Source organism: Epargyreus clarus, unplaced genomic scaffold (genome assembly GCF_041222505.1).
Source record: "Epargyreus clarus isolate Ecla_fem2 unplaced genomic scaffold, WU_Ecla_fem_2.2 ptg000015l, whole genome shotgun sequence".
Classification (NCBI taxonomy): Eukaryota; Metazoa; Arthropoda; class Insecta; order Lepidoptera; family Hesperiidae; genus Epargyreus; species Epargyreus clarus.
In genome coordinates this window covers 13897902-13924183 of record NW_027332223.1, presented here as the reverse complement: position 1 = coordinate 13924183, position 26282 = coordinate 13897902, and the positions used below count along the sequence as shown (strand labels likewise).

The 26282-nt window shown below is 34.3% G+C and overlaps 3 protein-coding genes across 6 annotated transcripts in view; 1 reads left to right on the top strand and 2 right to left on the bottom strand.

Annotated features, from left to right (window-relative positions):
• Pde1c (Phosphodiesterase 1c) overlaps window positions 1-26282 on the top strand; it is a 254027-nt gene that overhangs the window by 46978 nt on the left and 180767 nt on the right. The window lies entirely within an intron of this gene.
• LOC140747827 (uncharacterized) lies at window positions 522-20733 on the bottom strand. Its single transcript, XM_073080447.1, has 20 exons — window positions 20674-20733; window positions 18298-18527; window positions 17674-17853; window positions 16536-16693; window positions 16044-16169; window positions 14519-14974; window positions 14081-14188; window positions 13656-13806; window positions 12651-12846; window positions 11560-11697; window positions 8762-8810; window positions 5916-6078; window positions 4986-5165; window positions 4556-4713; window positions 3848-4429; window positions 3657-3764; window positions 3429-3579; window positions 3045-3240; window positions 2090-2227; window positions 522-690 (listed from the first exon to the last, which is right to left on the bottom strand). Exons 2-20 carry the CDS (start codon window positions 18458-18460, stop codon window positions 624-626), a joined length of 3468 nt encoding a protein of 1155 aa, XP_072936548.1. The 5' UTR covers window positions 18461-18527; window positions 20674-20733; the 3' UTR covers window positions 522-623.
• The window catches only part of LOC140748227 (uncharacterized), a 57799-nt gene continuing 53229 nt past the window's right edge, over window positions 21713-26282 (bottom strand). The window contains 3 exon segments of the mRNA XM_073080990.1: window positions 21713-21816; window positions 24444-24581; window positions 25402-25597. Of these exon segments, the coding sequence (XP_072937091.1) occupies window positions 21750-21816; window positions 24444-24581; window positions 25402-25597 (401 nt within the window). The 3' untranslated portion in view covers window positions 21713-21749.

Sequence of the window (26282 nt, the reverse complement as noted above, 5' to 3'; positions counted from 1 at the left end):
AGCTGTTTAGAAATAATATATTTAATTATCAATTTTTAGTTTACACTAAAATTTAATAATTAAATTTCTAAGTATGTTAAGGTGGAGGACCTAAGATAGCTCCTTGAAGGACTCTTTAATAACTTAATCAAAATTTAATATCTCTCTCAATGTCGCACTTGTATTATTCATTAACCCAAATGAATCCCTTATTATGGGCCAAGAATATTATGCTAGTAGTAGATGATAGCCAAGGTCTACCTAATAGAGACAAAATCGACAGTATTTGAACTCCACCTATAATCAATTTAATATTTATATTCAATTTAAATTATATAATCAATTTATAAATAATTAAATATAAGTTAAACATAAGTAGCATATTATGCAAAACAATCATTGATATACTACTAATAAAGACGTAGTAGTATTTCAATGAATACAATGTGATGATAGGAAGAAGCAGATGACACGTCATACCTGACAATAAGGAGATAGGTCAATGGTCAGTCAATTTGTCAAATTAACTAGATGAATATAAATTCACGTGATCAAATCCAAAAACACTTTATTCGTAACATAGACTAAAATGAATAAATTTGAAACTCGGTGAAACTTCATAATTAGCTTTAAAAATATTTCCATTAAACGACTTTCAGCACCAAGGACTCGCTGCCTCTGACGTCGACGTTACTCGCTTCAAGAAGATCTCTGAAAATAAAAAAATAATATCAATCTTGCGGCGCTCGAGTCAAATTAGCCTGTTGCGGTGTTTAAAAATAGTGTCTGGGAAATGCGATACTTTGCAACATTCATCATTTCTGAATAAAATTCTTTTACGACGCTATTATTTAAGTACTGACCGAAGCGTTGTTTCCGCTTGGAGTCCTAACTGGATTTGTGAAAACAAATGTAATGTAAATGCATGTAAGGACTATGTAGGTAGACGTAGAAACACGCACACACATCCACACTTTTTAATTGGCGATTTTAACCAAGGAGGAGTCATTTTTTTCTAATAATGTAATACAATAATAGTAATAATAAAACAATATGAATATTGACTGAAAGGAGATAGGATATACTATATTGTATAATCGCAGTCGGTTCTCATAAATTATATGCATATTGCTTATAAATAATATGCATATTTCTTTAGGTTTCACACGGTTTAAAAACCAGTTTATTTATCTAGCAGAAAAGGCGGGAATTCATTGCCCTATAAATCAACATGAGCCGGCCATATATTATCTTCTAGCAAGAAATAGAACTGAATTGTTACGAAGCTACGGTAAAAATAACTGTACACTGCTACCAACGTTATAATACTTAAATTATTTTTTAAATTAATTACAGGTAAAACTGTTTAAGTGCTAAAATAAATACCTAAGTTAAAAAGATAATATACTCGTATCATAAGAGAAGCAAAATAAAAAATAGATAAAGGAAAATAGATAAAATGTACTTGAAATAATATTGTAGGTACTTGATATAAAATTGAAAAATTGTCATTCTTTCCATTTGAAGAATTTCATGCTCGTATATGACAAGACAGAGAGAGTCATTCATAACGTAACGAAACAATAATAACCTCTGTCTGTTTTATTGTTAATAACCATTTTCAACTTTTTATGCCAACGTTCACTTCAGTTAAGTAGAACTTCGTGAAGAATTTAAACCAATTTGCAATTCCACATCAAAGCAACAATTAAATAGAGTACTACTCTAGTTTCACTTTGCAACGTGTGTTGTGAAAATAGTCTAACATTATTCTATAGTGCAGGTAAATTATTTTTCTTACTTCCTTACTTTAAAGGTGGTACAATCCCTTGTAGTTTGACTCAGAAGTACCATCGCCACACTCTTTCTTTATAATAGCAGTACCGAGCGCTCCTGTATTCTGATTTGAAGAGTGTGGCAAGGAAGACACACTAATTGTAGCGGTTCCATCTTAGACCTCAAGGTTCTGTGGCCGATCGTAGGTAAAGCACTATTATTTTCTGGGGTTGTTTACGGATGTCCATGGGCGGCAGTGGCCTCTTGTCATCAAGTAAATTGCAGCTCGACTTTGCTACTTTGCTACTTGTATATTATGAAAAAAGTTTCTTACCCAGGAACCTTTGAAGATTGAATATTGCTAACGACAACCTCAACGTGTCCACTAACTGTCTCAAAGTAAGTCAGGTCTATCGTGTAATCTTCTTGCCTGAAGTTAACTAAAACTAAATAAGTTTCTCCTTCGTGCCATCTGTAGAGATAAAAGTAAAAAGTAAATTTAGAATGATCAAATGTATGATTAATCATGTAGATAAAATTGACAAAAAAATCATGTTCTTTCGTGAAAGATTTTTTTCCAACTATGGAAGATTTATCGGATAACAAGTAACTTATACCTTTCAAGATTATATTTGACATATAAAAATGTACATCTATTACTTAATTCTATACTTGTCAAAATCAAGTGTATGAATTTTGAACTAATAAACCACGGTCATACAATGGTACATATTTTAAATATTATGATTAAGTTATCTAAAAATGAAACCATATTTTAACAGATATTGGTTATCAAAAACATTCTGTTGTGTGCAGCATTCTCATTCATCGACATCTATTCTTTACACAAACACATCCAAATCGATATGTTGACGCGTTTGAGCACTCACTGGGTCAAGTTCAAGTGGATCGTATTAAGCAATTTGTATCTACACACTCGTAATGTTCATGTACATGTGACATATGTGACAGCTTAATCTGACTGCCAAAGAACCGATAAGCTGTTTATGGATTAGGGAGCTGATTATGACATTGAATTACATAAGTTTTGTGCCGAAATCAATAAAGAAAATAATCAAATACATGGTATAAATCTTACCATGACAGTTGCAAAAGATTTCACAATAAACTTTTAATACGTTACATTAATCTTTCAAAGCTTTTTATACATATTAATAAAATTAACCGTTTAAGTGTAGTATCTGTATGTGAATTTTGAAAATATATTTGATCAATGACGTATAACACGATAGAGGCACAAAGTGATTTTAGAAACAAATGCAACAAACCTTCTGAAGCCAAAGACTCCAGCATTAAACGCTACTGATTCGTATCGACCGTGTCGGAAAGTTGACTCCGTACGCAATTGCGCTAAGGTCTTGTAAACGTTCAGATGGGATCGCTCAGTTTGCCTTTGAGCGTCCACGTTTAAAGCATCGTAGCCATCTGCTACCGGTAGCCAGGTCTTATCGGAGGATGAGAACCCTATAAAATTTCCAGTACCACTAAAATATCGACGCTTGACTACTGAATTGAATTGTCTTAGAATTAAAAATTAACTACATAAAGATGTTATGACAATAAAATACTCTTTTTACAATTACATAATGTATCTGTGAATAAAATTTGAAGACAACGTCCTAATAAAATAATTCTTGAAAATCTTTTCCTACCAGCATTTTTATCGGAGCTCCATTGAAAGGGTGTTCGCTCCGGATCTCTAGAGGCTTGCCAATAATTGATCGGATCGTCGGTGTTGCATCCACTCGGATCAACTGTATCTTCCCAGCTTACGTAACCATCGACCATCCCAATTTCCTCACCCTGTTATAACGGAAAATCGTTAACTAGACAACTATAAGAAATATATATTAGTTATTTCTAAAGATAATAATTGTTACCATGTATGTGACAGCAATTCCAGGCAGCAGTAATATAATCATGTTCATTCCGTCAACTAGCTCTGGACTAAACCTAGATGCAATTCTACTGTTGTCATGATTTCCTCCCTGCAAAATAATTCACTTTAAACTTTTGTCATAAACATTAAAAATTATTTGTCATTTACAACAATATAAGTTGCGTATCTTACCACCCAATTAGCTTGTTTGTCTAAAGGTTTGAAGGTCAAAAACCTGTCAAGCGCATATTTGATTTCAGCAGCGGTAGATTCGCCATTGACTTCACCAATAAGCACGAAGTTAAAGGGCATTTGAGCCCCTTTACGTTCACCATCGCCAAAATATCTCATAACATTTTGAATACTCGCATAGACTTCAGTCATCATGACTCTTGTAACACCATCTTTCTCAAAATATTCATCGCAAACATCTCTCCACTGATACACCATGTAGTAAGTTTCATTTTGATCTTTAGTATAAATATGGTCAAGGTAGTCGTAACTCTCAGTGTCGACGTTCAAATTGCCAGATAAAGGTTCATCCGGAAACCGTCCACCGAATTGTTCTTTATCCACTTCAAACAAATGGGACACAGCGTCGACTCTAAAGCCATCCACACCCTTATCGAGCCAGAATCGCAAGACATTCTTCATTTCCTCCACCACGTCGGGATTACGGTAATTGAAATCAGGTTGGCCGATAACAAACTGATGTAGGTAGTATTTACCTACTTCCTCGCGATATTCCCAGGCACTTTTACGGAAGACACTGTTCTATAAATAACAGAAAACCTTTTATATTGACTGTAGCCTATCAAGATAAAATTCAAACCTTTAAATATATTTTCATTTAGTTAGTGTAAATTGATAATAAGGAAAATGTTTTGGTTATGTTATTACCCAATTGTTAGGCGGATGCATAACTCCATTTTCGTCAATTACGCCATCTTCCCAAACGAAATAATCGTAATACTTCTCGTGACCTTTTAACGCCTCTTCGAACCAAACGCTTTCATTACTGCCATGGTTTGGCACAAAGTCAAGAATAATTTTGATATCTAAAATAAATCAACTTATTAGTTCATGAAAGTCAATCTGTACTGCGTACGGGAAAGTGTTGCCGTATATATAATTCAGTATGATGCAATACAAGATGAATACTTATAGTTCTCAAATAATTTTAATTGGGAATTAAAAAGATATGCAGGTTTGTTATTTTTTATCCGAATTAAAAAAAAAAAAACTTAAAAACAAATACTTTAACCTTTTACGACAAAAACATAAAACGGTAATATTCCGTAAAACAAATTAAAGCAAATTTAGTAATTACCTAATTCCTTTGCTTTAGCAATTAACGTTTCAAAATCTTCCATGGTACCATATTCATCTTGAATATCATAAAAGTCCGAAATATCGTATCCAAAGTCGTACATTGGTGACTTGAAAATGGGTGAAAGCCATGTTGCTCCAACGCCGAGCTCTTTTAAGTAATCCAATTTAGAAGTGATGCCTGTAGATATTATTGTTAGATTACAAAAAAATCAGAAAATGAATATCTATGCAGTATTGCAAAGGAGATCTATAAAAGACTAAATTATTTTACGAAGTAGAATCTAAAATAGATAACAAAGCAGCTCTTAAGTTTATGATGATGAAACTAATACAAAAGCTTAGTACGGTGTATATCGTAATATCAAATATTTTTATGCTTGTGGCTTTATGAGTGTAGCCTTAGACAAAGACTAATGAATACTAAAATGGACAGACATCAAGGCAAAATCTCGCAGCAAATTCCTGATCTTTACTTAAAACTTCTCCAGACATTATAATCGTTAAAATTAAGGTATTTTAAAGGTTATTTTAATGAGTACAACTTTTTAATTGGTGTATTCAAAACTTAGCTAGACAAATTTGTTGTTAAATGGAGAATGAAAACTTTTAAGTATTAAAATAGTCATAATTTGATATTTACTTTCTTTTGATGTAAGTATTCGGTTACATTGAAAATATGTTTAATTTATTTTTTGCAATATCTTCTATAGTAATTTTGAGCTTTGATGAAAAAGCAACGGAGAATGATTTTTTATAATTTTATTAATTGCTGTTTATAAACATTTGCGTTATTTTTTTATTAATTATAAGTAGTAGTGAGTTTTATTATGACCAGTTTTCAAAACAATTGTTTCTGTATTATTATTGAAAGTATGCTTATTATTTTTAAAGCAAGTAACTGATTAAATTAAAAGTTACATTTAGATACCATTTAAATCTCCAATTCCATCACCATCGCTGTCCATAAAGGACCGCGGGTAAATCTGGTAAAAGATCGTCTTTTCCCACCAATCCAGCTCTTTCTGTCCCTGAACTAAAGCGAGGAGGAATGGTAGAAACAGGAGTGACTTCATCTTCTTCTTCATGATAGGCTATATGTTTAACACTTGCACAAGGGGTCTTCAGTGGTATCAGTAATCTGTTATGAAAGAAAAATAGTACATTACAATACGAGGACGAAAAATTTTTTTCTGACAAGTGTGAGTTTGCAGGCCGAGCCGCAGGCGAGGACTGCAATCACACGAGTCAGAAAAACATTTTTCGTCCGCGTGTTGTATAAAATTTTATATTACGGGGTCGGAAATGGGGGTTTTGCGCACGCGAAGCGTGCGTAAAACGTCCATTTACGCACGCCGTGATATAAAAAATATTATAGACTTAAATTTGTGCGCTCCTTCGTTTTTCTATTTCAATACAATCGATATCTCTAAGTATATGCATCAGCACTTATACTGGTATTATACTATTCAAAACAGAATACACCTTAATACTTATGGTTTTAAAACGATTCACAGCCCTCCGTAGTAATAGCAACTGTGATTCACCGATCAAAAACTCTGTTTTGCATAAGGGTAATGACCGTGTACCATATGGCTATGCGCGACTTCGCCATTTACTTGATGAGAAAACAAACACAAAAATAATAGAATAATAGTAGAATGCAAAAAAACATACCTTATAGTATCTACCATCTAAATAACCGAAATTTACTTACAGCCAGCCTTATATACCTCCAAGATATATCTATCTTAAAGAAGATAAACGTAAGATTTCATTACTGGATAAAAGATGAAGAAACTCCATCTTATCAAGATTATTTTTATCAGACCATGTTTGCCGGGCAAAGTAGTTTTTGAGTACTTTTGGATAAGTATTTAAGGCAAGTCAAAATAATTTGTATCGTTTTCGTTTTTATTTTATATGCGAAAGAGAAAATAAATAGTAGAAATAAATGATTCTGACGTCATCATTAAACCATCATTGTTCAACTGCTGAGCATGAACCTCCTTTCTTAATGAGCTGATGCATTGCCTGCCTCGCTGGCCAAATAGCCGAATTTAATATTTGGATTCGACACGAGCGATATGACTGTCACGCCTATAACATAAGCTGCTTATAACAGTCTTAAGTAAGTCCTGCTGTGTTCTGGTTTGAAGGGTGTGGTAAGGAAGCAAGCTTTCCGAGACATTCCAGCTTAGCCCTCAGGGGTTTGCTGAACATCGGTGTCCGAACTCTGGTCTGAATCTTATTTTATCTGGGGCTGATTACACATGTCCATGGGCGGCAGTAGCCACTTACCGTCAGGTTGATTGCGTGCGCGTCTGCTACTCATATATTATACGTTAAAAAAAATCCATAACTTACATAATAATGTGTGTAATAAGGCACAATACGTGCAGACACTGTACTTCACTAATAAACACTAAGTAATAGATACTTGCATTCGCCGGAGAGCATTCATATTAATACTATCATTACTCATACTAGGCAATCTACATGGACTGAATGGCATGGTATGACCTAAATTGGATTAAGACCCTCAACAGACATGCTACTTTTGGCATCCGCAATCGATGATTTAGCTGCTTTCCAGAAATTACCGGACTTCAGAATACAGAATACAGAATACTGAATACAGAATACAGAATACTGAATACAGAATTACAGACGGTTTACCGGAACACGTTTTACCGCTGGTTGTAGCTACTCTTGAACGTTTAATGCAGTAGCTCCAAAAACGTTATGTAGGTACTATTATACAATTGCCAAAAGCTGAATCACAGATATTGAAGGTTGTAGGACCCTTTGTTCACCTCCGGCGGCAACACCGCCAAACATATTTCTGCCTAATAACAGCAGTATTAAGTCCACTGTATTCCAGCTGTTTTCTCATTTATTTTAACGTAACACCCACCACAACATTTCTTCATCAACAAGGGTTGACTGGTAGAGAATGCCACTAGGCATTAAGTTCGCCCTTTGTAACCACTAGGTTTACAATAAAGTTTAAATAAATAAATAAATAAATATCACCATTTTTAATAAAGTCTTATTCGGATACACTACACATAATGCACTATAACACTTTACGTTACAAACCAAGTTTAATATTAACTATATCCATAAATTATCATATAGTAGCTAAAATAAGCAAGCCAGAATAAAAGCACACTAACATGATATTTTATGAATCACATACTTAGTTCTCAGGAGCATCTATGGTCGGGTAAGACCTTTGGTCGGAGTCTAATCTTATCTGGAGTCGATTGCAAATGACACCATAGGCGGCGATAGCCACTTAACATGGGAATAAATGCTCGTCAGCTACTTCTGTATTATAAAAGAACATGCTATAAGTAGTATGTGTGCTAGTAGCGTACTGCCCTTTGACATAAATAATACCTATCTTTTTAATTTTCTATCCTACACAATTGTGATGCACTCAAGTATTATATTTTCCCAGTCTATATATTTTTGGGCAGATATTAAATTTATTTCGTAATTACTATTCCCAAATTCTCAGTGGTTTGTCTTAACATTAGTTGTATTCGGAAGAACCCAGACATGACTGTACGGTAAATAGAATCTACTGAACTACAGGGCGACAACATAGTGCTTAAAGAAACCGTACATTTGTAATAAGACATGTTTTAGGTGTACTAGTTATTGTACTGAATATTCATTATCGTATTCGTAAAGAAAATAAAAGAATCTGAATAAGAAAAAATATGTTTATTGCTATAATTAAATCAGTTAATTAATAACTTTAAGCACCAAACTTTCAAATCCAAGTACTGGGAGAGAAGCTGCGTTGAAGGTGTCTCTGAAATAAATAAACGAATTTTATTTAATAAAAAGTTAAAATAATCACTCTAATGACAATTATTGACATGCACCGCACATACTATTATGTGATATATATAAGCAAAGACATAATATATTATATGTGATATATATAAGCAAAGACCTTTGAAGAATATGATTGAATGTCGATATTTATTGTAATAATCGAATATCAGACGTTACACTTCAGTGGGAGGCCTTATGGGCCATTTGTAAAAATACACTTTATTTAATACGTTAAAGTGGCAAGCGTACCGTGTAGGCGCTGCTAATATCTAGTTCAATTGTCATGTACGGCAGAAATACACGAGATGGTTCACTTAGGGCTCCTACTCACTAGTGTTTTTAGCGTAGGTGTTTGATGGATATGCGCATCGCAGACGACATTTTAATTAACAAATTGTTTCATTAATCAATACTGTTATTATCTTTGCTTATGTAAATTTAAACGAAAAACTAAAAATTAACAAGATTATGGAGCCCATATTAAAATTTGCAATCAGGTGGTTATTTCGTGCTGTACCTAATGCAAGGGATGAAATTACCTAAAGTTCGTTTTTTTTTTTTACTTTTTAATGCCAAAATATATAATTAATAAATAGCTGTAAATAATTATAAACTTCTACGTTGTGCATATGTCCAACGCAAGCGTCCGTTGGACTTGTACTGCAAAAACGTTAGTGCTTAGAAGCCCATAGTTATTAGGAGTAACAACGCACACGTGAACGATCTTGGAACTCATGTCCTATTAAGGGCCGATTACATATGTCCGTGGGAGTTTATACTTAACTCCATGTGTTTTGAAGGTTCCTTCGCTTTTAGCTATAATTTAATAAATTAAAGTCTGTGTGTAATACCAACCTACCCGCTAAATAATAAGCTACTAAAAATATGTAATGTACAAATTTATATAATTTTGAATCATAACATTTTAAATCTTAGAATCTAAACTTAAGTCATTTTGATTTGTCCTTCAAGCAGGCATTTTACTCAATCATAAAATACCTTTACTAATAATTAAGGATTTTGTCATAAAAATCGAAAAATTGTAAAGCAGAATCCTGTGGAAAAGCTTCTATTACGCTCAAATAACTTTGACTTTCAAATAATTATTGTTTTGGAAAAAAAACTTTTAATTGGAAATTATGTTCCCACTTATAGCTCGGATGACATGAATGATGTCATTAAAACTTTCGCTGGACAAAATAGACATTAATTATGAAATTATGTAAAACTTCTCGTGAAGAAAGTGTAAAATTAAAAAAATATATGGATAAATATCATAAGAATATATTTTTGTGAAAATGTACATTTTAAGTAAATTGGGTGGAGTATTGTATGGACGTCATGCGATTAGTCAGCATTTCTTATTTATGTAAAGAAATTATTAATAGCAATGTATTATTGTACTGTAAAAAACATTATGAATTATTATTAACTAGCCATTATAAATAACATTTATAATGGCTACTTAAATTCTAAGTTAACAATTTTAATGCTTGTCGGTCATCTGTAACGTTAGAAATTAAAAACCCATTTAAATTAATGTTGGCAATTTAACTACAGTGGCATTTTATTTAGTTTTGTATCAGCTTAACTCCTGTGTTATGGTGTGAATTATTACAGTATACTCGTACACTACTGTGTGCGTTGCCGGAATTTGGTAATGCACTCCGTGCTTATTAATATGAGAATTTCAAGCTTAATTCTGGGCTAATGCCCAGATCACAGATAAGTTGATACGTATCCGTGATTTACTTCAGGCAGTAAGTACATTTTATGTGGCATATTTTGCAAATAATAGGTACTGACGGGTTATATTCAGGTGGGTAGCAAAACTTGCTACAACTACAGAAAATTTTCACCTAACCTGATAAAACTGTAATTAGAATGTAAATAAAAAATTAAACGCTGTTCCAAGAACCGAGGCAACCTCATTACAGCCTGAATTTCGTGGAGCGTATAATTAGACTTAATTAAGCCTGTGTTGCTGGTGCGATTGAAGCAAAACAACTGTTTCCAATGCTCCATTATCTACACAAATGGTGTATAAGCTAAAATAACGCTTATAACATCTAAGGGACATGTAGTTGTGAAGTCAGAAGACTCTCAACCTAACGTAACATACACTTGGTTCAAATTGAATATGCCGGATTATTTTAATAACTGTTTTTAATAAACTTAGGCCGGCTTATTAGATGTTGGTAAATATAATACAGTTTTAATAATGTTTAAGTAGTCAGCAGTATAAAAGTAAATTGTTATTTGCAAGTAAATTGCGATTAGTATAAACGCTGCATCATTAATTGAGGACTATTTTTAGAGTTTTCTGTTTTGCGTCCTTAGTAATTGAGATTTATTTAAGTAATTTTATACATATAAATGTTTTGGTAACATTTATACTTAACCCACACATATATTATTATCAATAACTCATTACGGTCCTACTGGGTACAGATGTCTCAGATAGAGAAGGATTTATGGCCATAGTACATTATGCCAGCAAATGGCGTATTAAACACTTAACATATCTTTGAAAACGTTAGGAACATGGTTTCTTCGTGTTGTTATATATATATATTTAGGATAAGTTGGGTTTTTTTTTGAGAATAGCACATCGTTTTGAAAGTCCAGTATGCTTAATATGTATGCCGAAGTTTAGGATACGGACCAAGTACCCTCCCAATAGTTTAATTAATTTTTAATAAATGATTTTTAGTTAATCTTACCCCTCGTTCTTGGAAGATTGAATGCTCCTGATAACCACACTGACTTGACCGCCGACATTCTCGAAGTAAGTGAGGTCAACCACATGTTTGGTGTCTCTCATGTTCACGACCACTAAGAAGGTCTCGTCTTTGTACCACCTGGAATTTTGGGGACGCTTTTAATATTACGATTTTAAGATTAGTATTACTATGTTTTGGCTTAGAGGGTTCGTTAAGAGATAAATATATCCGAACCATTTAACTTAGCTCTCAGGGGTAGCAACGTATCTGTGGGCCACCTTAGATAGATTTCTTATCTTATTTGGGGTTGCAAGATATGTATGCAAATAAATGCTGTGCGGGCACAGTATAAGTAGGTATAGATCCTTATATTGCAGCAGAGGTGATCATTGCCACTAGGCAGATTATTTCATCATTTGCTACTTCTAAATTTATTAAATAAAACAAAATATCGGGCAACGTGGAAAGCCATCACGCAATCTGCCTGAAAGGCAAATCAAAAGTGTCATTAAAGTTAATGACCAACCAAAACTAAAACTTACTGATTTTTTTTGAATTCGAATTCTTTACTACTTGGGTATTCATATCTCTTGCAGCTTTTTACGATGACATTATCACTCACGAGTCCAATATTATGACACGTAATAAAATGGAAACAGAAGAGCTCATCATGCGACCATCGCTTCCGAGATATTTTCTGTTAAAATCCACTGAGAGCTAATGATCTGTTTTTATAGAGCTGACCTTAATATCCTGTGTATTTTTCTCGACATTATGGCTTATGTAGTTTGTATAAGTACGTTGCTTTTCTCAACTAGGACTGTTAACGGATTTTATTATTATCATTGGAGACTAGAGGAAGGCGATTAAATATGAGGCTGCTTTCCGCTTTATCAATTCGTTGAAACTCCTCGTATACGCAACCATGTTATTTATTATTCTTCTTCTTCATTTATATTATGTGATCAGAGTCTCTACTAAGGATTTCAATTCTGGCATGTTTTACCATTCTCATCCAATGGCATCCTGTTAGTTTGACATCTTACTCTTTCATATGAGTACAAGGTTTCAAGGAAAAAATTAAAACTTACCGTCTAAACACAAAGACATCGTGGTTCACCGCAAGAGAGTCGTATCGGCCGTATCTGAATACCTTCTCCTGGCGAAGAGCAACCAAGGCCTGGTACACCTTCAAATGAGACCTGTCTGCAGCTTTCTGGGCTTCTACATTCAATGTCTCGTAGCCGTCAGCAACTGGTAGCCACGTCTTGTCGGCGATGGAGAAACCTGGTGACATTATGAATTCACTTTAGTAAGCTGTTTAATGATTGTGAATCATTTCTAATCTGGAAGACTACTTAATGATTGAGAGTTTAGATATGGCTTTTTTGGTAAAAATCTTAATGTTCATTCTTATTTTGGGAGTGGGTGGTTATTATCTTGTTTTTGTGCTTCAATCGTACTTACTACATGAAAATCGTAGTGTGCAGACGATGTCACACGTAAAACGCATTACTTTTGCCCTGAATCTCCAAGTAAAATATAGCATTCTTTTTACACGCCTGAGAGTATATCATCACGTCATCATAAATAATGAAATAACAAAGTGGAAATCGTGACGATCCCTATCTGCACAGGTGGCGACCTTTCGTTGTCACGTACCCTGAATGTTTAACATGGGTACGCATAGATTACTTCTTCACATATTCACCACCTTTTTGTCGTTCCCTGCTAATATTTTAAGGTTTTCATATAGAAACGAACACTCTTACTAATCCTAAGTTTGTCTGTTATACCCTAACTAACCGTACCGTCAGAACCATATTAGATAGACGATTGAAGTTTTCCAAGAATATTTTGAAGTTTTGGTACAATATGACATATTCTCTTGGAGAAATGGAATTAGAAATAAATTAATCAAAACACAAAAAACGTGCTTCACACGCAGCTTAATCATAAAAATCTTGACATATATTTAAAATTTCAGACTTGGTAAAAAAAATTCGAACTTAAAAATAAAAAGTTTAAGAATCTCTAATCCAAAATGTAACATCAGTTGCACTCAACATCTAGTAACGAATGACACTGTCACATACCAGCGTTTTTCTCTGCATTCCATTGGAACGGCGTTCTTTCTGGATCTCGGGAAGACTTGCCGTAATTAATAGGGTCGTTCGTATTGCAGCCAGACGGATCGACCGTATCCTCCCAGCTTACGAAACCGTCTACCATACCTATCTCTTCACCCTTTGAAAAAAAATTTCACATATAAGTTGAAAGCGTAATAAAACCTATGTGTATGTACCTATATTCTATACATACAAAAATTATTACTTACATTAAAATAATCATAAAGCTTGAAAATTTTACTATTACTATTATACGAGTATATTAAAATATAAATAAATTATTACAAAGTTACTTTTACCATAGTAACTCGAATTGTTCAATTTTACTTCGACAGTGATTGTACACACACTAGTTAATTGCAAAATGGTTATAAATATAAAGAGTTATTTACCATATAAGTAACACCAACGCCAGGGAGGAGCAATACAATCATATTGATACCATCAACTAAGGAAGGACCATATCGTGTCGCCATTCTGCTATTATCATGGTTACCGACCTGAAAAAAATATAGTATTGTATTCTTTATATTATAATTCTAGTGGCAAACGACCATAAATTGATGTTAACTGTCACTCATGGTTATCTACTCTTGTACCTATTTCATGTAAAAGTGGATTACTATTCAAAATGTATCAGTAATGCGATTGCTCTTTTGAGAATTAATATTCTACCACAACTATAAGGAAATAAATAAGCGTGACGTTAATGCTCCAATGCGAAAGTAAAAAAAATCCCGCATTAAACGTGAATTTCCCTAACAACACAACAATAACCTTACTAAATTTAGTTTTTCTTTGTTACAGGTATGATTTTAAAATCAACTCACCACCCAGTTCGCGTCCTTATCCAGCGGCTTGTAAGTCAGGAACTTATCGACAGCCCACTTAATATCCGCTGCGGAGGACGACGCATCCACGTCAGTGATCAGATCGAAATTGAAGGGCATTTGCGCGCCATTTCTTTCCCCTTCGCCGAAATACCTCACGACGTTCTGGATCGTCGCGTAATTTTCCGTCATCATTACCCTCTCCAATCCATCTTTCTTGGCGTATTCATCGAACACGTCCCTCCATTCGTAAACCATGTAATACGTGTCGTTTTGATCTTTTGTATAAATGTGGTCTAAAGAATCGTACGAGCCCGGATCAACGTCAGTCCTCCCTGACGGCGGTTCATCCGGATATCTCCCGCTAAACAACTCTTTATCAACTTCAAACAAATAGTTTACCGCGTCAACTCTAAATCCAGCGACGCCTTTATTCAACCAAAACCGGATTATGTTCTAAAATATATTTTTTGTGTTACTTTTGTAATAATTAATTTTTTTACTTAAATATTACGCAGAAGAATTACATTACAGATTAGTATCTCAGATTATTATTTTTATTCTTCAATTAAATATTAACAAGACATTTAGTTTAATGAAATTGTTACGTCATCAACCCATTATTGTCCCACTGTTGGGCAGGGGTCTCCTGTCAGAATGAGAAGGATTAGGCCATAGAACGCTGACGAAGTGGGTGTTGGTAACCTTCACATACCTTTGAGATTGTTTTTATAAATCTCTCAGGTATGCAGGTTTTCTCACGATGTTTCACCGTTTTAAGCAAATGATAATTAATTAATACGCACATGGATTCATGGAAAAATCAGATATGCGTGCCTAGGATTTGAATCTCGGACCCCTCGTTCGAGAGGCCGAGTTTCTAAACCATTAGAATTGTCGTTACATTAGGACTGTTAATTGTTAAATAATAATATAAGTAATCAAATGTTCAAGTCATATTTGGACGAAGTTATTTCTCAATAGATTCATTGTTATTCATTAAATATTGAAAGCTATTATATTATATAGCGTATATCTACATCATGCACTTTTGCATCATAATTCAAGGGTATCTCAGAATAGCAATAACCTAATTGAAATACTAACAATACAATGATAATATCGGAAGATGTAACTTTTGCAAAACATAACAATTTAATCATCGTATATTTTTTTTATAATATAGAAGTAGCAGACGAGCATGCAGTCCACCTGATGGTAAGTGGCTACGCCCATGGACATTTGTAAACAACCCCAGATAGCATTAGATATTCCTACCTGAGGTCGGCCACAGATGCGCCGCTATCCCTGAGGACTAAGTTGGAACGCCTCGAAAAAGTCTGTCTCCCTTATCACACCCTTCAAACCGGAACACAGCAGCGCCTAACACTGCTGTCATTAGATAGAATTAGGTGTAGCGGTGGTGCTGCCGGGGTCGAACCACAAAGGGTTCTTCCACCTTCAAATTAATAATAATTCCATCATTATCTGATTCCAAGTGGTGATAGCAATAATGGAGCTTTACCTTCATTTCCTCAACCACATCAGGGTTACGGTAGTTCAAATCAGGTTGACCGATGACGAATTGATGTAAGTAATATTTCCCCACTTCCTCCCTATATTCCCACGCACTGCCTCGGAATTGGCTGAGCTAAAAATAGTTACGATGGTTTACTCATTTTACATACATGTAGCTACTATCCACGTTATTATGAACTGTGTGAAGGTCGGAGATTTGAGCACTGTTATGTTACTATTTGTTTTATATAAATACGTGTAGTAATATAACAGGTGTACTTAGGCAGATTTTGTCATGGCAGAAAAGATTATTGCAGATCTCGAAAACAGCGTTACTTATGTAATTGAAATAAATCCTATCTCTCATACGCACGCGCAAAAATTAATTGAAATTTTATTACCGATTTTGGAAATAAGCGTGTACGACACAAGGATACAGTTTTATATATATATGGAGATATATTGTTTATTACGTATTCGAGTATACGTAATAGATTACCCAGTTATTAGGCGGCTGCATATTCCCTTGCTCGTCGATGACGCCATCTTCCCATACGAAGTAGTCCAAGTACTTTTCGTTGCCGTTAAGTGCTTCCTGGAACCACACACTTTCGTTTGATGTGTGATTCGGTACTAGATCTAATACCACTTTGATTCCTGTAAAAAACTAAGTTCTTACTATCTATGATAATAAATTATAATAGCAGACGTTATTTTTATTTTATCGTATATTGCTTACAATTTCAATTTGAAATGTAAAAAAACTAAGTGTTTATTAAATGTACTCAAACAAGGTAGTAAAGTAAATGTTCGAAAAACGTAACCAATGATAGATTATAAAAAATCTGAATTTCAACTATTTCGATATAGATGATTAATGTAAACAAAATATGGAAACATATTTTTTAAATCTATGTGAAATATTAAAAAATCAACTGAGAATGAAATCCTAATATAATAAACATAATTGTTATAAAAAAAACTGACGGCTTAAAATGTAGCCTATTACTTCCACGATTTAAAGGAATCCAATGACACCCCATATGTTAATCCGTCAAGCCATTTGGGTAGTAGGGCGTGCCTAAGGATGAAACATCCATACATACATACGATTAAAACCATCGCCCCTCGCAATCAGGTAAAACAAAATAAATCCTAAACTGAAACTTAATTCCACGAAAGAGCCACTCGAGATTTTTTCTTTACAGGTAAATTCTCGCGAGGGATAATTGCGTTAAACGATGTAAATCCTCGTGCCTGTAAATTTATTGTGCACTGAGCCTTTTACTCCAGCTGCTTTATAATCTGTATTTTATGTCAAAATTATATTTTCCTTTTCATGGAGTTTCAGTATAAACATTTTTGAAGAATTTACGAGGGAACGGTTTTCCTCATTCATTATTTGTTTTAACTTCGTCAAAATTTACGTTCTTCTTTATTTTTGTTGGCCTCCGCTATTATGTTATTTTAATTGCTAAGTAATGTTGGCTGGATGTACCTCTATTAACTTTGTGATATTAATGTAGTTTTGTTTGTTTTATCTATTAATTAGACCACAACAAATCAGTTTTCTAATCAGTAATAATTATTTATTACACATAATGTATGAATGTCGTTATCCACATCATGTCACTTACCAAGATCCTTCGCTGTATCAAGGAGTTCTTGAAAATCTTCCATGGTTCCGTATTCATCATGGACAGCATAGAAATCAGCGATATCATAACCGAAATCGTACATAGGGGATTGGAACATCGGAGATAACCATATTGCCCCAACTCCGATCTCTTTTACATATTCAAGTTTGGATGTTATTCCTAAAACATTTTTGTATACAGAAAATCATATTGGTTTCTAAAAAAAAACTAAATTGAATATTCTGAACGTAAGTTTTGTAAAAGTCTAAAATTGCGATGTGTAGTACTGTCTAATTTAGAACAAAAGTTACATAAAAAAAACATTAATAACAATGATTACGACTCCGACAATATTATCTTCCTTAGAATACGTTTTTATCAAAAGAAACCTTTGTGCTACACAAAAGGTTTCAAAGGGTTATTCAATAAACCTTATCTTGTTATAATTTATAAGATTGTAAAGTCTGAAACATTATGAAAGACTAGGATAATTATTTTTAGGCACTCAATTTACTTTATTATAATTTTGCTTCGCAATTCTTAATTCTTTAATCTAGAAATTAGAAAATGTATATTATACTATTAAAATATTACTACTCGTAATATTAAAATTTACATTCTTACCTTTGAGATCTCCAATGCCATCACCATCACTGTCAGCGAAAGACCGGGGGTAGATCTGATAGAAGATGGTGGTCTCCCACCACTCTAGCTCCCTCTCATCCTGCCGCACCACCGAGACGGCACAAACAACGAGTAATACCGATACCAATGCGACCACTCTCATGGTGATGCAGTGACTGCAGTTGCGCTATGAGACTCGATTGTGGTTTTATACCGGATGATAGATAGACCTTGTACCATGTAAGTGTGATAAACGATAAGCGATGCTATTATATTAAGTTGAAGTGCCTTATCAATAAGATAAAACTTTCCTTGTGGTCTGATGATTGTCCCTGTAGTTCCGGGACCAGAATGGGGCTACGGTATCCCCTGCCTGTCGTAAGAGGCGACTAAAAGGGGGCTTCCGGGGTTGCGGACGGCAAGAGTGGGAGCTCGAACCGCCCGGCCAGCAACCCCGGGATGGACGGCGGTATGTGTGGTCGCATACCGTCGTGAACACCAGATGGTGTGGTGAGTTTCAAGCTCACCTGGGCGGAGCCCGACGGGGCAACGCGCCAAGTGGACTCCGGTTGCGTTCCGTTGGAGATCCCGGAGTCCTCTACGCAGCGCCGAGGACGGCCACCGGGGGGGTTTTAGTGCGGTAAGAATCCCACATAACCCCGTGCCGCTCCCACGGCATAGGGTACCTTTTGAAGGTTTCCACCTCGTCAACAAAAAAAAAAAAAAAAAGTGGTCTGATGATACTTCTTAACATGTTATGCATTATATTTGCTGAGGTAAAGGAACTGGAAGGCGAAAATCTCGTGAAAATACATTTTACGTGAATTACATTATGTAGTAAATCTTTCAAATTTCAAATTTTGATTTCCTTGAAAATTGCTAAGATTTTTGTCAAATCACACAATCAAAAATGTAAACGATAACGATTTTTTTAAGAGGAATATTATTTCAAGAGATACAAGTATATAAGCAGAACGTCCAAGATATAGTCTAGTCGTAAAATAACATAAAAATGAACATAAATTAATTGACAATAAAGCATAAATGAAAGTTCTTTAATTTTTCTGAGAAGCAATTATACTACTTGCCTTTCAGCGGCCAGACATTTCTAAGATTTCCGTTTGTAAATATCTATTTATTAGTCCGGTCAAGTTAGACATTGAAATAGCAAAAATTTCGGGAAAGCTGAATTTTCGTAGAGACCTTGAGTTTACCATTACAAATAAAGTGTCAAGAGTCCCCATCGATCTGACGTGTGCGTCGGCAATTATTCGGGGTCAAATGTCAAAATTTTAGGTTTTTTGGATTTTTCTCAAAAACGGTAAGTTTTATCGAAAAATACCTCAGGCCAAAGTTGTAGCTCTTAAAATTATCTATAAAATGGTGCTTATATTTTTTTCTCTGAAACCAATAATTATTCAGATATTGCGCTTGTAAGAATTACGTTTTACATGATATCCACCCCACCTGTGAAATAGCGTACTTAGCGGGGTTTTTTAACATGGTTTCCCTGGGGGGACTATCCCAAGAACCTTTAAGATGCTATTTTCAGGGACAATACTTATTTAATAGTATGAAGATTATTGATATTAGTTATTGAGTTCAACTGTCGTTCTTCCGTTTCGTGTCGACTCTTCATATTCATCTTCAACAATCACGTTTTCTTCTATTTCTTCTATTTCGAAATGGTGCTTATCAAAACCTGGCACTTTTTATTATAGAAAATTGATTCTGTGCAAATAACCATAGTGATTCAGTTCAGTTCGAACTAATGAGCATGCAATACTCAACAATATTTATGTAAACAAAATACTTGAACATAAAGATAATATCATTAAAATCCATGTAAAGAGCTGTAATTATCTACTTAATAACTCAATAGCAATTTATTAGTAAACAATTATATGACTGTAATAATACCTACGAGATATTGACAGTTAATTATAATAAAATTAGTAATCTTTCTCATCTCAGTAATCTCCTTCGTAATTCTTATCTAACGGTACAATTATTGTATACAGATCCTTTAATATAAGATATTAATTCATAAGCTACAGAACTGGTACTTCTTATCATCATTGAGACGTTAATATGGTGTTATTGGAATCGGGTCTACTCTTAGAATGAGAAGAGCATAAAGTAAGTCCTACTGTGTTCTGGTTTGAAGGGTGTGGTAAGGAAGACATGCTTTCCGAGACATTCCAGCTTAGCCCTCAGGGGTTTGCTGAACATCGGTGTAGGAACTCTGGTCTGAATCTTATCTTATCTGGGGCTGATTACACATGTCCATGGGCGGCAGTAGCCACTTACCGTCAGGTTGATTGCGTGCGCGTCTGCTACTCATATATTATACGTTAAAAAAAATCCATAACTTACATAATAATGTGTGTAATAAGGCACAATACGTGCAGACACTGTACTTCACTAATAAACACTAAGTAATAGATACTTGCATTCGCCGGAGAGCATTCATATTAAAACTATCATTACTCATACTAGGCAATCTACATGGACTGAATGGCATGGTATGACCTAAATTGGATTAAGACCCTCAGCAGACATGCTACTTTTGGCATCCGCAATCGATGATTTAGCTGCTTTCCAGAAATTACCGGACTTCAGAATACAGAATACAGAATACAGAATACTGAATACAGAATACAGAATACAGAATTACAGACGGTTTACCGGAACCTGTTTTACCGCTGGTTGTAGCTACTCTTGAACGTTTAATGCAGTAGCTCCAAAAACGTTATGTAGGTACTATTATACAATTGCCAAAAGCTGAATCACAGATATTGAAGGTTGTAGGACCCTTTGTTCACCTCCGGCGGCAACACCGCCAAACATATTTCTGCCTAATAACAGCAGTATTAAGTCCACTGTATTCCAGCTTAGTTCTCAGGAGCATTTATGGTCGGGTAAGACCTTTGACCGGAGTCTAATCTTATCTGTAGTCGATTACAAATGACACCATAGGCGGCGATAGCCACTTAACATGGGAATAAATGCTCGTCAGCTACTTCTGTATTATAAAAGAACATGCTATAAGTAGTATGTGTGCTAGGACCGTACTGCCCTTTGACATAAATAATACTTATCTTTTTAATTTTCTATCCTACACAATTGTGATGCACTCAAGTATTATATTTTCCCAGTCTATATATTTTTGGGCAGATATTAATTAATGTATTTCGTAATTACAATTCCAAAATTCTCAGTGGTTTGTCTTAACATTAGTTGTATTCGGAAGAACCCAGACATGACTGTACGGTAAATAGAATCTACTGAACTACAGGGCGACAACATAGTGCTTAAATAAACCGTGCATTTGTAATAAGACATGTTTTAGGTGTAATAGTTATTGTACTGTATATTCATTATCGTATTCGTAAAGAAAATAAAAGAATATGAATAAGAAAAAATATGTTTATTGCTATAATTAAATCAGTTTAATTAACTTTAAGCACCAAACTTTCAAATCCAAGTACTGGGAGAGAAGCTGCGTTGAAGGTGTCTCTGAAATAAATAAACGAATTTTATTTAATAAAAATTTAAAATAATCACTCTAATGACAATTATTGACATGCACCGCACATACTATTATGTGATCTTTTAAGCGAAAATCTTATGCACGCAAAGCAAAGACCTTTGAGGAACATGATTGAATGTCGATATTTATTGTAATAATCGAATATCAGACTTTACACTTCAGTGGGAGACCTTATGGGTCATTTGTAAAAATACACTTTATTTTATACGTTAAAGTGGCAAGCGTACCGTGTAGGCGCTGGTAATATCTAGTTGAATTGTCATGTACGGCAGAAATACACGAGATGGTTCACTTAGGGCTCCTACTCACTAGTGTTTTTAGCGTAGGTGTTTGATGAATATGCGCATCGCAGACGACATTTTAATTAACAAATTGTTTCATTAATCAATACTGTTACTATCTTTGCTTATGTAAATTTAAACGAAAAACTAAAAAATAACAAGTCTTTTTAAAGCCAAAATATATAATTAATAAATAGCTGTAAATAATTATAAACTTCTACGTTGTGCATATGTCCAACGCAAGCGACTTGTACTGCAAAAACGTTAGTGCTTAGAAGCCCATAGTTATTAGGAGTAACAACGCACACGTGAACGATCTTGGAACTCATGTCCTATTAAGGGCCGATTACACGTGTCCGTGGGAGTTTATACTTAATTCCAGGTGTTTTGAAGGTTCCTTCGCTTTTAGCTATAATTTAATAATTTAAAGTCTGTGAGTAATACCAACCTACCCGCTAAATAATAAGCTACTAAAAATATGTAATGTACAAATTTATATAATTTTGTATCATAACATTTTAAATCTTAGAATCTAAACTTAAGTCATTTTGATTTGTCCTTCAAACAGGCATTTTACTCAATCATAAAATACCTTTACTAATAATTAAGGATTTTGTTATAAAAATCGAAAAATTGTAAAGCAGAATCCTGTGGAAAAGCTTCTATTACGCTCAAATAACTTTGACTTTCAAATAATTATTGTTTTGGAAAGAAAACTTTTAATTGGAAATTATGTTCCCACTTATAGCTCGGATGACATGAATGATGTCATTAAAACTTTCGCTGTACAAAATAGACGTTAATTACGAAATTATGTAAAACTTCTCGTCAAGAAAGTGTAAATTAAAAAAATATATGGATAAATATCATAAGAATATATTTTTGTGAAAATGTACACTTTAAGTAAATTGGGTGGAGTATTGTATGGACGTCATTAGATTAGTCAGCATTTCTTATTTATGTAAAGAAATTATTAATAGCAATGTATTATTGTACTGTAAAAAACATTACGAATTATTATTAACTAGCCATTATAAATATTTATAATGGCTACTTAAATTCTAAGTTAACAATTTTAATGCTTGTCGGTCATCTGTAACGTTGGAAATTAAAACCCATTTAAAGTAATGTTGGCAGTTTAACTGCAGTGGCATTTTATTTAGTTTTGTATCAACTTAACTCCTATGTTATGGTGTGAATTATTACAGTATACTCGTACACTACTGTGTGCGTTGCCGGAATTTGGTAATGCACTCCGTGCTTATTAATATGAGAATTTCAAGCTTAATTCTGGGCTAATGCCCAGATCACAGATAAGTTGATACGTATCCGTGATTTACTTCAGGCAGTAAGTACATTTTATGTGGCATATTTTGCAAATAATAGGTACTGACAGGTTATATTCAGGTGGGTAGCAAAACTTGCTACAACTACAGAAATTTTTCACCTAACCTGATAAAACTGTAATTAGAATGTAAATAAAAAAATTAAACGCTGTTCCAAGAACCGAGGCAACCTCATTACAGCCTGAATTTCGTGGAGCGTATAATTAGACTTAATTAAGCCTGTGTTGCTGGTGCGATTGAAGCAAAACAACTGTTTCCAATGCTCCATTATCTACACAAATGGTGTATAAGCTAAAATAATGGTTATAACATCTAAGGGACATGTAGTTGTGAAGTCAGAAGACTCTCATCCTAACGTAACATACACTTGGTTCAAATTAAATATGCCGGATTATTTTAATAACTGTTTTTAATAAACTTAGGCCGGCTTATTAGATGTTGGTAAATATAATACAGTTTTAATAATGTTTAAGTAGTCAGCAGTAAAAAAGTAAATTGTTATTTGCAAGTAAATTGCGATTAGTATAAACGCTGCATCAATAATTGAGGACTATTTTTAGAGTTTTCTGTTTTGCGTCCTTAGTAATTGGGATTTATTTAAGTAATTTTATACATATAAATGTTTTGGTAACATTTATACTTAACCCACACATATATTATTATCAATAACTCATTACGGTCCTACTGGGTACAGATGTCTCAGATAGAGAAGGATTTATGGCCATAGTACATTATGCCAGCAAATGGCGTATTAAACACTTAACATATCTTTGAAAACGTTAGGAACATGGTTTCTTCGTGTTGTTTTATACATTAAGGATAAGTTGTGATTTTTTTGAGAAAGGCACATCATTTTGAAAATCCAGTATTCTTAATATGTATGCCGAAGTCTAGGACACGGACCATGTCCCCTCCGAATAGTTGGATGAATTTTTAACATATTATAAACGATTTTTAAAATCTTACCCCTCGTTCTTGGAAGATTGAATGCTCCTGATAACCACACTGACTTGACCGCCGACATTCTCGAAGTAAGTGAGGTCAACCACATGTTCGGTGTCTCTCATGTTTACGACCACTAAAAAGGTCTCGTCTTTGTACCACCTGGAATTATGGGGACGGTTTTAATATTACGGTTTTAAGATTAGTATTACTATGTTTTGGCTTTGAGGGTTCGTTAAGGGTGCATTCAACTTAGATCATAAGGATGTGGCAGAGGTGATCACTTGCCAGTAGGCGGACTATTTGATTGCTACTTCTAATATTATAAATTAAAACACAATATCGGGCACCGTGGAATGCCACCACGCAATCCGCCTGAAAGGCAAATCAAAAATGTCATTAAAGTTAATTACCAACCAAGACTAAAACTTATTGAAATTTTTTGAATTAGAATTCTTTACTACTTGGGTATTCATATCTCTTGCAGCTTTTTACGATGACATTATCACTCACGAGTCCAATATTATGACACGTAATAAAATGGAAACAGAAGAGCTCATCATGCGACCATCGCTTCCGAGATATTTTCTGTTAAAATCCACTGAGAGCTAATGATCTGTTTTTATAGAGCTGACCTTAATATCCTGTGTATTTTTCTCGACATTATGGCTTATGTAGTTTGTATAAGTACGTTGCTTTTCTCAACTAGGACTGTTAACGGATTTTATTATTATCATTGGAGACTAGAGGAAGGCGATTAAATATGAGGCTGCTTTCCGCTTTATCAATTCGTTGAAACTCCTCGTATACGCAACCATGTTATTTATTATTCTTCTTCCTCATTTATATTATGTGATCAGAGTCTCCACTAAGGATTTCAATTCTGGCTTGTTTTACCATTCTCATCCAATGGCATCCTGTTAGTTTGACATCTTACTCTTTCATATGAGTACAAGGTTTCAAGGAAAAAATTAAAACTTACCGTCTAAACACAAAGACATCGTGATTCACCGCAAGAGAGTCGTATCGGCCGTATCTGAATACCTTCTCCTGGCGAAGAGCAACCAAGGCCTGGTACACCTTCAAATGAGACCTGTCTGCAGCTTTCTGGGCTTCTACATTCAATGTCTCGTAGCCGTCAGCAACTGGTAGCCACGTCTTGTCGGCGATGGAGAAACCTGGTGACATTATGAATTCACTTTAGTAAGCTGTTTAATGATTGTGAATCATTTCTAATCTGGAAGACTACTTAATGATTGAGAGTTTAGATATGGCTTTTTTGGTAAAAATCTTAATGTTCATTCTTATTTTGGGAGTGGGTGGTTATTATCTTGTTTTTGTGCTTCAATCGTACTTACTACATGAAAATCGTAGTGTGCAGACGATGTCACACGTAAAACGCATCACTTTTGCCCTCAATCTCCAAGTAAAATATACCATTCTTTTTACACGCCTGAGAGTATATCATCACGTACCCCTAAAGATTGAAATAACAAAGTGGAAATCGTGACGATCCCTATCTGCACAGGTGGCGACCTTTCGTTGTCACGTACCCTGAATGTTTAACATGGGTACGCATAGATTACTTCTTCACATATTCACCACCTTTTTGTCGTTCCCTGCTAATATTTTAAGGTTTTCATATAGAAACGAACACTCTTACTAATCCTAAGTTTGTCTGTTATACCCTAACTAACCGTACCGTCAGAACCATATTAGATAGACGATTGAAGTTTTCCAAGAATATTTTGAAGTTTTGGTACAATATGACATATTCCCTTGGAGAAATGGAATTAGAAATAAATTATTCAAAACACAAAAAACGTGCTTCACACGCAGCTTTATCATAAAAATCTTGACATA

What these genes read in the sequence shown, in the direction of transcription:
- LOC140747827 (XM_073080447.1), bottom strand. Translation starts at nt 18,460, where the DNA reads ATGAGAGTGGTCGCATTGGTATCGGTATTACTCGTTGTTTGTGCCGTC. An exon ending in GAATGCAGAGAAAAACGCTG is followed by an intron (nt 12,847 to 13,655) that starts GTATGTGACAGT and finishes TAATGTCACCAG; the next exon opens with GTTTCTCCATCGCCGACAAG. An exon ending in GATGTCTTTGTGTTTAGACG is followed by an intron (nt 11,698 to 12,650) that starts GTAAGTTTTAAT and finishes CCAAAATTCCAG; the next exon opens with GTGGTACAAAGACGAGACCT.